At 41.0% G+C, this 14,747-nt stretch overlaps 1 protein-coding gene across 1 annotated transcript; it reads left to right on the forward strand.

The window, feature by feature from the left end:
- The first annotated feature begins 7,460 nt into the window (after positions 1–7,460).
- ccn4a (cellular communication network factor 4a) lies at positions 7,461–14,743 on the forward strand. Its single transcript, XM_070846274.1, has 5 exons — positions 7,461–7,721; positions 10,768–11,056; positions 11,779–12,033; positions 13,747–13,940; positions 14,034–14,743. The coding sequence occupies exons 1-5, from the start codon at positions 7,674–7,676 to the stop codon at positions 14,331–14,333; spliced, it is 1,086 nt and encodes a 361-aa protein (XP_070702375.1). The 5' UTR covers positions 7,461–7,673; the 3' UTR covers positions 14,334–14,743.
- Positions 14,744–14,747: the final 4 nt, after the last annotated feature.

The raw sequence follows: 14,747 nt of genomic DNA on the forward strand, positions 1-14,747 counted from the left end.
AGCTTCAATGTGCAGGAAAGAACAGCCATCAAGTCCGAAGTTTAGCCATGTCTTCTGACACCTTTAAAAAGATCATCATGTTTGAATGATGATCAGTAATCAATAACTAGATACTTGTGTACTATCTATTAACAAAAACACAGAAGCCTGGCAGTTTCTACTATAGATTCAACTTGTGATAATAAAGCAAAACAGCATTCCCCTACTGTATTTCTGTGTGGGAGCAAATGCTTGCTGGTGTTCACTCCACTAATGTAACCATCAGTGAATACGTGTAACGTGATTCCTGTCATTTCCCTCGTTCCTGACATTCCTGCCTGATGTTTGTAACTTTGGAATTCACCTTGTCATCTGTGTCCAAGGTATCAAGCCAGAATTGACCAGCGCTCACTCATGTCCAGGATAAAGTGATTACATAGCTATTTCTGCCATCAAAAAGTGGTCACATTTCTTTGTTGTGATGTTCTTCAACTCTAACCTTATCTTTTTCACTCTAGCAGTTTATCCAGTCTCCAAGGTGATGCATTGAATACTACTTTTTTTCATTTATTTATTAGAACTAAAGTTTTTAAGGTCACACTGATACAAACTATGAGGTGCTTTTGGAAGCAAAGAGTTTCACTGGAACAATTTGTACTGATAAAACAGGAAACACTTGAGGCCATATTTCACCTGTCAGCAGCCACATACATTGAGGAGAATCACGACAATATACTGGCTTAGTGTCTAGCTATTAGGTGCTGTGTAGGAGCATATTTCATGGTCGATTGCAGAGACTACTGAAGAGACGTCCACTGTGTGTAATTGGCCCTCATTCACTCCCATTACCAACTTCATCGAGGAGGAAAGGTCAAAGGAAAAACACTGGAGCAATCCGGCATGATTGCTGACAGCTTTGCAGTCTTTTTAAATACACGCAAGTGTGTGAAGACGGAGGAAGGCATAAAAGGAAGCCCTGTCATACGGTACCGTCTCACTTTCAGCTGGTCCCTGCAGGTTTGGAGTTGTGATTGTGTAAACCAGACAGACGTTTAAAGTGCGGTTTTTCGCTGTGGCGGGTTCTCCAGGGATGTGCTCAGCTCTAAATCTCGTTTACGGCTTCACTTCACTTTGAGAAAATCCATTCAGCCACGATGGCCCCAAGACTCCCCCTAACCTTTTGAATGTCTCAACAGATGGAGCCGATAAGGCAGCCTGAGCCATCACACTGATTATATTTTTTTTTCCCTTCTACTCCTTGTGCTACTAATAGTGTGTCTGATTCTTCCACCTAATGCAAGCTAATCAAAAATTAGACATACATTTATGAAAAGCACAGTAGCTTTAGTTATCGAACATGGGTTATATTGGAAATTTCATCTTCTAACCATCAGGTTGATCTTATCAGAGTAAAGGTAAATACCTGCAAAAGTACCTGATTCCATGAATGTTGATGTAAGAGATCTGGTAAGAGATAAAGCCCAAGAATACCTCACAGTCATTTAGCCCTGACAGTCAGTCGGATATGCGCAGGATCCACACGGATTGAGATAAATAGCCACTGAAAAGCCGGAGCAGAGGCCTGATCCCTGTGCTGTGTACCCATCTGTAAGTCAGATAGCGCCTTGTGCCGATTCTTGGCTGCAAATGGAAGCTTTTCAAAGTCACATATCCTGAGGCTAGGCCTTTAGAGATAGCAGGTCAGCCAGGATAAACACACTAAGACAAAGCATTCCTACTGCGGGCTGGGTTCATGCAATCAAGAGATGCCAGAACCTCAACAAATCAGACATTTCTAACCAAGACATGTCCAAAAACAGCCCCATGTTTGTGTATTTGAAACATATAAGGCAATGTGTACATGAAGCTAAAAGCTAACCAAGCCTGTGTTTGGTTTGAATGACAGCCAAAGCCACACTGAGCTGAAACACATTGGCTTCAACGCGCTGCTCATTGTTGACCGACACAGATGCTCTTAAAGACAGCATTTGTTAAAAGCCGTGATCTCGAGAGCAGTCGGGATCCTGCAGCATCCCAAATCCTTCACATTATCTACATGTCACCACAAGTCTGCCAAAAGTCAAACAAACGAACAAAGCAGCACAAAAGCTTGATGCAGATGTGTTAGAAGGTGAAGAGAAGCCCCATTGCAGTTGAAGTTGAAGTGTGTGTTCGAAACACACTTATGCTCATACATCATCACTCACACATACTGTATGCTTGTGGGCTGACACTGTACCAGCATGTGCAATACATTCACAGGAGGCATGTCTGAACCTGGACTTAAATCGCAGGACAAGGCTGGTGTGAGGTGAGGTATTTTTGCTCAAGTTACCTGGACATCAAAGCTATATTCACACAGATGTCGAATTTGATAATGTGAAACTCAAGCACAACACTCAAATGTTCCTTTAAACGTTATCCAGTTGGCGAACCACGTATCTAATTTGTACAAGTCCTTTGCCCCCTGGTGTCTGATGGTATCTGAATTCTTTACTCTCCTTTGTTGGTTTTACCTTACCATGATCAGGAGGAAATTACACAAAGGAGACAAACTCCTATTTTATGTCTTCATTTATGTGTCTTAAAATATGGCACAAGCTGCTTTTGAGCAAACCAAAAGCTGGCACAAACTAGTGACAAAACTACAACAAATTAGGAAGAACAAAATTACAATTATTTGCACTGAAAATTGCATCCTTAAACTTCTGAAATCCATTTTGTCTTGCAGGTACCATCCTGATTGATCTGTCATTGTCGAGGTGGGTAACTGTAGACACTTAAGAGGAGAGATCAAAGCAGGTCTTTGATAGGGAAAGGAAATGTCAGACGAAAATGTTCACAAAGTTATAAATCTAGCTTATCGAGGGCAGCAAGATGAAATAAGCTGCTAGAAGAGAATCATTTTAATCATAAGCAAATTGTTGGTCAGCTTTTTGGCCTCGGAGTGTGGACCTGTGTGTGGAATTGTCTGCATGCATTTTCACATGTCTGTGTATAACCCACCACTTTTCATGCAAAGACAGAGCCGACAGCACTGGACCTAAAATTATAATAAAAGTTGCTTTTGGCAGAGCCGCCGCTCGCTAAATATTTGCACAATGTGTTAGGATTTTCCACTTAACAACAAACACATGCATGAATGGAAACTTGATTTTTATTTAAACATCTCTCTTTAAGAACAGTAAGTTATCGAAGGTGGGGAGTCGTTTACAAAGTTGTGAAATCTGACAGAGGAATAACACATAAATTATCAGTGCATATTTTCATCAGATGTGTATTGTAGACGCCTTACTTATATAAATGTTTAAATAGGTGACATTGTTTTGACCTTAGCTTTGTTTGAACCGTGCCTGCGTGCTATTGGCTTTGCCAGGCCAACAATGTTAAAGGGTTACAGCCATCAATGCTACAGTATTAAGTGGTAAACAGTGTTAACAAATCCCAACAGCACAGCAAACTACACGAGGAATCGTTTGCTATTAAACTGTTTAGAGTTCATGTAGACTTCTTGTATCTGTGAGGCCCAGCAGATGTTTTTCTCAGTCCATGAATCTGAGACCACAGCTATATAAAGAGTATAATTACTGGACTGGCCTGAGCACAGACTGCCATGCCCTTTCTCTGTCACACACACAGATACACACAAACAAGCCACTCATATAGTTTAAGGCCTACATATGGCTCTCAAAGTTCAATCGAGTTTAAGGAATAGAGATTCAGGGATACGTTGCTGACAGTTAGATGAGAGGATTGCTACATTCATGTCTGCACGGTAAAACTGGAGCCATAGCCAGCAGTGAGTTAGCTTAGCTTAGCATACAGCCTGGAAATGGGGAAACAGCTGGCCTGACTCTGTTTGACACTACAAAAATGCTGCTAGCACCTGTAAAGCTCACTAATTAACTTTACTGTTGTTTTTATTTTATTTTTACTATTCTGGTAATTTCGGAGTACTGTAGCTATTAATCACTGCTCTTAAATTAACTTTAATTCTTTCCTTTAATTGTAAATACAGTCATGTTTTTGCAGTAAGCGATCTCAAGCTATTTCAAGCTGTAGAGAAAACACCCTCTGCTGTTTTAAGCAGTTTACAGTCTATTATGAGGCCACTAGCTGCAAAGAAGTGATGTGATGTTCAGAAACAATTTCCCACACTAGTGGTGTGCTGTGGAGGAACTTTTTTTTATGTATCACCTCAGCGGATTTTGGTCGCCTCAAGGTGTTGTAAATTCATTCTCCCATTCTAAGGAGGATTACTGACTCCACTTGACTTTGAAGCTCGAAGATTTCCAAAACACGGTTTGACTTCAAGGCTTCTCTTTGAGTTGAGGGGATTTTAATGAGGGGATTTTCAGTTTGACCAGCTATGCAAGACTCAAGTCATAGATGGTCAGCTCCCGTAATCAGGCCATCTGTCACACTTTTATACCTGGAGTGCTTTAGTGGTTCCCTCACACTCATGGGACACTGCGTAGCACTCACGGGGTGCCCTGTTTTATCCTGTTCACATACTGGAATGTTGTGCACCCACACAGCCCGGGGGTGCACATGTTAATATAGGGCGACACTGTGGGTCAGCGATTAACATCGTTGACCTCAGGTTCAATCCCATTTGGATGTGCAGAATGAATGTTTCTTCTTTAAGTTCATGCAAATCAAGTGGAGACTTTTAGGTCACATGAGGATCACATGAATGAAGAAGTGACGGAAATGTGTCTACCTTGTGTCAGCTGTCCCCTCAGTGCATGCTGGGATATCCTCAGGACCTGAGAAAGATGGAATTGTCAGACATTTTGGAAAACGTGCTTAATTGATTTCTTGGAAAGAGTTAGATGAAAAGATCAATACCACTTTAATGTCTGTGCGCGGACTATGGGGCTAAAGCTAGCAGGTTATTAGCTTAGCTTAGCACAAAGACTAGAAACAGGGGAAAACAGCTAGCATGGCTCGGTCTAAAATTTGAACCTCAAAATGTTAATGTGACTATTAATGTATTAAACAAAATGTTTTTGCTGGAAATCGCATACAGATTATCCAAGCCATGCTAATTAAGGTACTTTAGTTGAGTTAGTTCAGTTGAGGTGTTAGTAGGTGGGTTTTATTAGCTTTATATAGACCCACACCAGCTGTTTCCCCACTTCCAGTCTTTATGCTAAACTAAGATGATTGCCTGCCAGCTTTAGTTTAATATTTCGCAGACAGACACAAGTGTGGTATCTTCTCATCTAACTTTAGGCAAGTAAGTGAATAAGTGTATTTCCTAAAATGTCAAACTGTTGTCTTGAGACAATAAATGAATTCATTCGTCATTAAATGCTCTTAATTCATGTCAGCTGACAAACTGAGCTTCATATGAGCGCAAAGCAGCAGTCGCCTCAGTTCTGGCTTTCATTATAAGATACTTTTGCCAAAAGCACAACAACAGACACATGAAGAACACAGACACGCCGGCATGCAGCAGCACATTGACTGATGTCACCTAATGATGCATAGCCTACTGTAGGTCCATGTACAGCTCCCCAGTTAACACTAACTACTGCTATCGTATCAGACCAGAAAATGGAGGACAGATGTCAGCATGAGCTTGAATGATACCATCTGTGGTTTGAAACTTTTCTTTTCTGTCTCTGTATTGTTTCAGTGGATGATGGCGAGGCCTTTGGTGTGTGAGAGAGCCACTTTGTGTCAGACAAGTAGAGATAGGTTACAGGATTAAAGAGAGAATCTGGGTAATTCTAAGGAAATTGAAAATGTCTAAAATAAAAAAAGGAAAAATCTCAATTAATGGAGGACAGAAAAGGGTTTTTTTGTCTAGTCTCAAAATGAGCTTTAAAGTGATTTGTTACTGATCAGCAGACTTTTTTTTCTGTCTTGATATGTTTATTTTTCATTTCAGTCACTTATAATTGATGCGTTTTACCAATTTTATCTGGTGTTTTAATGTGCACATCCACCTCAGATATATTCTACCATTAAAAGTAATAGTTCCCCGATTACTACTAAGGACACACACGCACAAAACACACATGCACACAGTGCAAGCACAATTTATTTTTGTGTATTTTGTCTATAACTGCAACTGTAGAACAGCCAAACGTCTTAGCAAAGGTTTGAGCCAACAGGATAACTACACACATCCAAGCCTGGGCCTAAATTATACTTTATTAATAGAACTTCACAAATCAGTAGCCTACTGTATACACAGGAAATCATTAAAGACGTCAATCAACTATGGAAAAAGAAATCAAATAAGGTTAATCCTCAGGCAGAACAGAATGGGATAAAACTGGAAACTGGTGTCCATACTAAGTCCTCGAACAGAATAGGATAAAAACTGAACAGATATACTGGTGAACTGAAGTGAACTGAGGTGGGGATAAAAAAGAGAGCAACAGAGACAAAGAGAGTGGGTACATTGTGCTGTGGAGGGGTCATGCCAGGGCGGAGAGAGAAGCGCTGCTCGTATCAGCTCAGAGGCTGACAGCTCTCTGACAGGGAGAAGAGGACTGCCTGCAAATAATAGGGGTTCAGACCTGGAGCACCTTGCTCCTTGGCAAAGCGCTCATATCCCATCTATCACTCTCTCTCTCTCTGTTGTCTGCTGCGCTTATTTCTCAGAGTTTCACTTATTTACAGTGACATTTCCATCAGCAGACGAGTGACACAAGAGGAAAAGCAGTGAAGTGAAATCAAACATATTTTCCATATGGTTAAATAGCAGCATAAAGTGGAATTTCTTTGGCCCTTGTCTGCGTCATCTCAAAGAGAAACACTCAAATTTCCAAAAAAAAAAAAATGGAAAGGAAAGTTAAATAGCAGACTTTGAGATAGATGACATCATTGATTTAAAGTGAACATCTGTGGGCCAGACACAGCCCCGGCCTTAAAATAGGTGCTGTAGGAGGTAGGCAACCTGTACGGTATATTTATTCACTCCTTTTAAAAGCAAATGATCTTCTCAACAATTCTTGTGCAGTCATCTGGGGAAGAGGCAGTGTGGCCTTGAAGACCAGAAGAGATGAGCTGCTGTCCTGAATCAATAATCAGACATAAATAAATACCATACAGCAACAAAGCTGAAAAAGATGCATCTTTTGCTCTGATTTTTATCATGCATGCGGAGGGGGGGGGGGGGCATCTACACCAAATTTACAACATGTGCAAGACCATTAAACCTGTGACCGTGTGAAATGAGTGCTGGATGTGCGGATGTGCATCCAGTGAACGCTTGTTCTTAAATGCCCATATGCATGCTTTAAGTTTAAACAGGGTGTCTAAAGGCCTGCATGGAGAGGAGAGATTATTAGAGCAACCAATAACTCCTGGCCTCTAATCTCAAATGAAGCAACAGTAACTCCAGCGTCAGAGGGACCTCTGCCTGGCCCCGAGTGTCTTTGAGTTTCCAGACACGCCCTAACCACCGGGGCTGCCAGCGCTCCGAGGAGGAGGATCGGGTGAAAGTGGAGCGGAGGGGAAGAGAAGGAACCGTCCCCAGTCACAAGTATGCGGGGCTCGTCCTTTCAGACCTTACGTCAGTCCGGACTCTTTAACAGGCTGTCCGGACGCAGACAGAGGCGCACGGAGATGACAGCGACGGGTCGAGGATGTAGCACACCTGCGGAGAGCGGCGTGTGGAGCCTTTAGAGCGGGACTAATTCTGCATTCAATGCATTTGGAGTTCCTCACCAGTGATGAGTTGGCTCCTGTTGTGGATTCTAACTGCAGCCGGGATTCAACAGGTGGGATGGACGATAGATTTGAAAAATTAATAAAATCAACTTTTCTGAGTGCAAGCTTTGCTGCATGGGCGACTTACCTCAGGATGCAGAGGAGGAGGAGAATTAATATTATGCTGAAAATATGGATCTCATTTAATAGTGTATGTATTCTTAGTTGCACTTTAAAGAGTATTATAAGCGTCCTGGTGACTTACAGTGTGTTTGTAGAACTTTTTTATTGACTTCAGTTTGGTTTTTTTTAGTTTAGTTATTTTGTTTAACCATCTCCTGCTATAATTCCTGTAGAGTGTTTGTAGAGCTTGTATCTCCATAGGGTCAAACTCTGATTACTATTCCTGTAAGGACTCCTGATTAATGTTAAATTATGAATCCAAAGTGACCTTATCATTAACTTTTTTTATCAGCTGTTTTCCCTCCTGTTGCAGCCATGCAGACATGTATCCCACTGGCAGCACATCCTTCCATGTATTATAGGGTTTCCATTGTTACTCATAAGGTTCATCTGCAGATGTGGCCCCAAGTGATAAGTCCATGCTGACTACAGAAAGTTTTCTTGGCTACAAGCAGGGCGAGTTTGATTGATAAGAGTGCCTGACCTGAACCCCATCATTTCCTCTGAATGTCTCAGATTTCTCTGAAGAGAAGTCATTTTTGTGATCAATCATCCCGCGGTTAAACTTGAGATGCTTGCAGCTGTCACTTTCCACCGTTTGTTATACTTTAGTGCCACCTAGTGGTCGTATGGGTAACTGCTGTTTTCCTGATTCGATTTTGTATCAACATTTGTTGGATTATTATAACATTTATTGCAAAAAATGACAGATTTCTTAGTTTTTCCATGTATATATTTTAAAACCGTTTAGCAACTAAAAAAGTAATTAATGTGATTTAAAAAAATATTTGTGCAATTATACCTCCAACTTGTATTATTGTGATAAAATACTGAATAATAAAATCATTTTTAATTTACAATATTTTTACTTATAAAGATTAAAATTTAGCTGATAATAAAATGTGGCAGTTTGTCACATTCTTCTTATTTTCATAGCATCTTTTAAAGTGTGAACATGTTTTAAACTGTTTGTCACATGCTTTTGGAGGGAACTTTAAGAAGACAATACCTGAGAGACAGTTTACCTCGTGTCAAGTGTTTTTTGGGTTCGCTTCCCTGAGGCAGGGTTTGTCTAGGCCTGTGCACATGCTCCTAGAGGTCATATGATCTGGCCAGATGCTGACAGGAGCAAAAAGATCAAGGAGGGTCATCCGTCCTTGTCACCTCTCACAACAAAGTAAAAACACCATTTTCATTAACTGGCCATCACCCAAACATGACAGCTAGTTGAGGTCACATTGGAGAACGTTCAAAGAGGGAATTGAAGGATTGTGCCCTAGATTTATAAAATCTGAATAGTTGGAGGTCACCAAATTATTTTAGCATCTTTTCTCTTTCTTTAATACCTGTTTCTCTGACTCAGTCTCTGCTCTGTTACTCCGTACTTTCCCTGACAATGATGAATTGCTTTTTAAATGAAATCATGCTGAATTTAGTCAGCAAAGGTAAACGATTTCAGGACGATGACTTCATTATGCTTACCCTGTGTTTTCATAATTAGCTTATGAAATGTCCTCCCTCTCTGTGCTCCTTTCTTTGCTAGAGAGATGGACAGGTTTTGAACTGTGTTTGTTTTTTTTGTTTTTTGTTTTGCTTCTCTCTAAATTAGCCTGATAGCTGCAGGCTAAATGAACTCTTCTGAGAAATGGCTTTGTGGCGCGGCCATGATTAAAACTCATTTATCTGCATTAGCTTTCAACGCTGTGCACAGCAGTTATTAATATGCCCATAATTCCATTGAAGTGCAGAGAACAAGCTCAGGGATATGACATAGGGTACGGCTTGCATAAGATGATTAAGCATGTTTCCTCACAATTAATTGTGGATTAATTGCGCATGCATATATGTGTGTATGCATGTGTGTGTGTGTGTGTCTCTTTCACGGATCAGAAACTCCTTACTGAAGTGCTGCTCAAAACATATGGATGATATTATGATTTATGAGTATACAGACAACACTGAACCTCATTGTTTGTATTTGTAGACCAGTCAACAGTGTGGCAGTTATGATGGATGTGGCATCTGTTACAGCTTCAAAGTGTCTTAATCATGAAGATCCTTCATGATTTTGTCATTACTGCATGTGAATTTGTCTGAGACTATTACACTCCCTAAATAATGACCCAGAGATCTTATTTCTTGCAATTTCTCATGCACTGTGTCCTCAATCCAAGCAGAATTGAATTTGGCCTCCAAAAAGAGAAGTTTCCTCTGTTGAGACTGCTCGTGCATCCAAGTGCTAGGCTGTTAATGTGGCTCATGTGACCTGTGTCAGTGAGAACATCTGCTTTTAAGAGCTACAGAGCTCTTAACTGTGTGATCTTGGCCACCACAGAGCAGCTTGTAAGAATCAAAACACACAAAGGGACGCGATGTTGGTCAAGCCTTATTGGCAGGATTTTGTAACTGTTCAGCACAGTTGCAGATTTTCAATATGATACTGAAATACTTCCAGAGTATTAAGCACATAAAATACTAGATGTTTTGACTGATTCAATGAGATTATCTCTGCTGAGTGTTTAATTCATTGTTACAGTCTTATTTGATTTATTGCACAGCATGAGCAGGATGCCATTTATCATGTAGGCAGTGGAGCAGAGGTGTTTGAGACCATTGGGATCAGCAGCTTTGGGTTACCAAAGAGGGCTGGATATGAAAGAAATCAGGATTAAAAATATTGCATCCTCACAGGGGGTGAAATACCTCTCATGTAATTACAGATGGCATTTAGATTTTGCACAAACACAGAGTAGCCACTGAAGCCTGTGACTTGGTGTGGTGGTGTGTTTTATCTTCAATGTAATGAAGGTTTATTCATGAAGTAAGTGCACACTGAGAGGGCAATTGGTCATGCCGCACCAAAGTGCATTTATTTGTAGGACTTGTTGTTGAGCCTGTGTTTTAGGCTTCATTTTCTCGCTACTCTCTCACCAGGCCTACTCCCAGAATTCCACTGCCATGCCGCCTGCCACAGCCCTCACATCCCCAGCTATGGATGTGTACAACCGGACACAGTACTGTAAGTGGCCCTGCGAGTGTCCCAGGGTCACCCTTACCTGTCCGCCGGGCGTGAGCCTCCTGATGGACGGCTGTGACTGCTGCAAGACCTGTGCCCGGCAGGTGGGTGAGGTGTGCAATGAGGCAGACACATGCGACTACCACAAGGGACTGTACTGTGACTACAGCTCGGACAAGCCTAGGTACGAAAAAGGAGTGTGTGCATGTAAGTGTCACTCACCAAAACCAACAAAACAAACAGCAGTTTTCACACAGCAGGATAGGTTTATGTTTGTTTTCTGGTATGGTAGTTTAGGTTCACCCTCCACACCACAGCACAGACAAATGTCAACACTGTTTGTCCTAGTAACAACACAGGCATCACTTGACCAGAATATCACTGAATTTTAATGTTGACTGCTTGATACCACAGGCAGCAGCCTGCATTCTTTCACCTTCTCTGATGTACGTTTGTACTGAAGTAGTTTGTAGTTGCATGACACATATTGTCAGCTGCATGTCCACCAATGTGATGTGGATTACAGAATACATATGGAAGTGACTTGTTGACATAAAAAAGCCTGAATGTCACATGTTTTGGGGTTGTTTACACAAATAATATCCCCACTCCTGGACATATAATATTCTTAGTAAGCATCAGCTGCCACAGACTTAGGTGTAGCCTAAACCTGAAATGATGCCTAAATATAAAGTACACACTTTTCACAAAAGGGGACTGTCTGTGGTTCAAGATGTAATAATGTGATTATTGTGTTAATTCAATAGATCTATTTTATTTTCATGTATTTTTTAGTTTATCATTATTTTTAGTTATGTTGTCACCTGTCACTACTGATACCCAGATCTTTATTTACTGTACAAAAACTGTGGTGAAAGGTCCATGCATGTCTCTATAATATGCGCCTGTTTGTCGTTCCTCCCTGTCAGATATGGTGGGAACAGGCTGTGAGCATGATGGTGTGATCTACCGTAATGGACAGAGCTTCAAGCCCAGCTGTAAATACCAGTGTGTGTGTGTGAACGGTGCAATCGGCTGTGTGGCGCTGTGCACAGAGTCCCAGCCTCCACGGGTGTGGTGCCAAACCCCACGCCGGGTCAAAGTCAAGGGACAGTGCTGTGAGCAGTGGATCTGTGATGAACCCAAAAGAGGGCGCAAGACGGCGCCACGACACGCAGTAGAGGGTAGGACACCTTGGATATATGTACAAGGGTGGTAGTGTATTCTGACGCTTGGTGAGGTTGGGCTTCATCTTACAAACTCTCCTTCATTATTTTTTTCAATTCTCAATAGCACTGATAAATCCCCTTCCAGCTCACTGAAATTTAACACAGTCCGTGGTTGAGTCTGAAAACATCAAGGCAAACTGATTAAAGGGATGTTCGCATGCAATGCTTCAAGTATTGTAAGAGCACACAAAATTGAGGTAATGCCAGGGAATAAACCAGAGATTGTTCTAAAAGCTTTTAGGGGCTCTTCACGGTTTCAACACAGTCTCATTACTTTAGAGGTATCGTTATATAAAGTGACTCCGGGGGCTTTTTAAAAGACTCCTGTGATTTGGAGAATACTTCATATGCATAGGTTAACGTAATGTGCATGGAAACAAAAAGGTTGTAAGAAACCAGAGAATGCAAAGTAGAGACAGAAAACTCCTCCGTGGCCTCTCATTAACTTCATATGGTTTCAACTCTTTAGATATTTCTGGTAATAAATTAGTGCTAATTAACAATTACATATTACTTATATGACTGGATTTGATAGGTAATATATCAGCAGCTGTGTAGTTGTCGGAGTGTCTGTACTCCAGGAGGACTGCATGTGTGTGTGTGTGTGTGTGTGTGTGTGTGTGTGTGTGTGTGTGTGTGTGTGCAGGGACAGACCAACCCTTTCCTGTGGAAGCCCTCACACTGTTTTTGGCTAATGTCCAGTTTCCATTCATTTAGTGCAGCAATGCTGCAGAGGGAATAATGTGAACTAAGATCTCTTTGTGTTGCATAAGGAGACTAATCAGATCCAGGTTACTGGACAAACACAATTTGAAAATTTGGATTCAAAAAGTGGAATGCAGCATTCTTCTCTTTCCAACATGTGTTTATTGACTTTGAAAGCGGTAGAGAAATACAGCAGAACAAACACACAAGCAACAAATTCACTGGAAAAAACAACAACAGTGAAACAAAAGGAAGAAAAAAACACTGGCAGTAACACAAAAGAGGAAAAGTTGCACATAAGCTACATGGTACTGTGATATGACACAGTTAACCTGTTGGACCATTAATAAATCACTCTAATTTTCTCAGTCAGACTAACAACAGGTCCCACTCTGTTTGACATAGTTAACCTGATTTTCTGTATAAACATTTCCTAATTTGAGATACAGTGTTTGTCTGCTCCTCTTGGTAAAATATGATAAATATTAGGACAAATGCAGGCATTTCCCTCAACTGGTTCTCATTAACAATGTTGAAAAAGGGACTAAAGCCAAGTCAACTGAGACTTAGCACAAATATGTTAGACACACCTTTGATTCTCGATTCTGTTACTATTAAGTTTGATTTCTAGCTTTCAAACTGAGCTCCTTGATAAGTAAAGTTAACAAATGTTGCCCATTCAGGATGCAGTTTCTTTCCTTTCCTGAATCCGTTGCCCTATAGTTGGCCGAAAAATAGGATTGGATGTGTACATAATTAACCCTCTGTAGTTTCTCAAAACCCTTAAACAGTTTTTAGAACTTTTGACTTTTCTTTGTCGTCCATTCGATACTTTTATTCTTTAAAACCATTTATGCACTAGTTCTGTATGTTCCTGTATCAATGCGTATCAAAAAGGAAGTGTGCTATTTGCAGCTGATTGTAGACATGATCTCTTTGCCTCACTCCTCTATGTTGATCCAGCTTTCCCAGCTGAGACCAGGAGCTGGCACAAGAACTGCATTGCCCAGACTACCTCATGGAGCCCCTGCTCAAAGACCTGTGGCCGTGGCCTTTCCATGAGGATATCTAATGCCAACGAGCAGTGTGAGCTGGTCAAAGAGTCTCGTCTTTGCAACCTGAGGCCCTGTGAGGTCAACATCACCAAACACATCAAGGTAGTAAATCTATTGAATATTTTAAGCAGTCAAAACTAAAAACTGGATGTTAACAGCCAGACTTGACATCGTTCTACTGCCTTCCTCCATCAGCCGGGAAAGAAATGTCTGAACATCTACAGGGAAGAACTGCCCTCAAACCTCACCATCTCTGGCTGCACCAGCAAGAAGCAGTACAGGCCCAAATACTGTGGCGTCTGCACAGACGAGCGTTGCTGCATCCCCTACAAGTCCAAAACCATCGATGTAGATTTTGAGTGTCCTAACGGGGCGGGATTCACCTGGAAGATGATGTGGGTCCAGGCCTGCTTCTGCAACCTCAGCTGCAAAAACCCCAATGACATCTTCGCAGAGCTGGAGAGTTACTATGGTTACCCAGAAGTCGTGAACTAAGTCATGAATCACTCTGAGAGCATCCTGACTTTCTTCTGACTTCTTTTTCTTATGCAATGTTTTGTATTGGTGACGTGTATGATTATGTACAAGGGATTTTCTTATGGTCTTTTTTTCATATTGGAAAATTCTGTAAATATGAAATATATATGTGTCTCCAGAATGGATTCATAAAGCATGATCTGCTTTAGAAAAATATTTGAAGAACTGCTTTGCAAATGAAAAGATATTCATCCAGTGTGTGAAATACTGAAGGCTTAATTTATTTATGTAGCTTTTTGCATATGTCATAACGTGATGTTCTTGAGACGCTTTCAGGAACAGTTAAATATTGTCTGTCTTTAAACTCAAAAGTCAGCTTGATTAATAAGGGTTCAATGTATCAATTTTCCTTCATATGTCATGATGTTCTTT

The sequence above is a fragment of the Pempheris klunzingeri genome, chromosome 16 (assembly GCF_042242105.1).
Source record: "Pempheris klunzingeri isolate RE-2024b chromosome 16, fPemKlu1.hap1, whole genome shotgun sequence".
NCBI lineage: Eukaryota > Metazoa > Chordata > Actinopteri > Acropomatiformes > Pempheridae > Pempheris > Pempheris klunzingeri.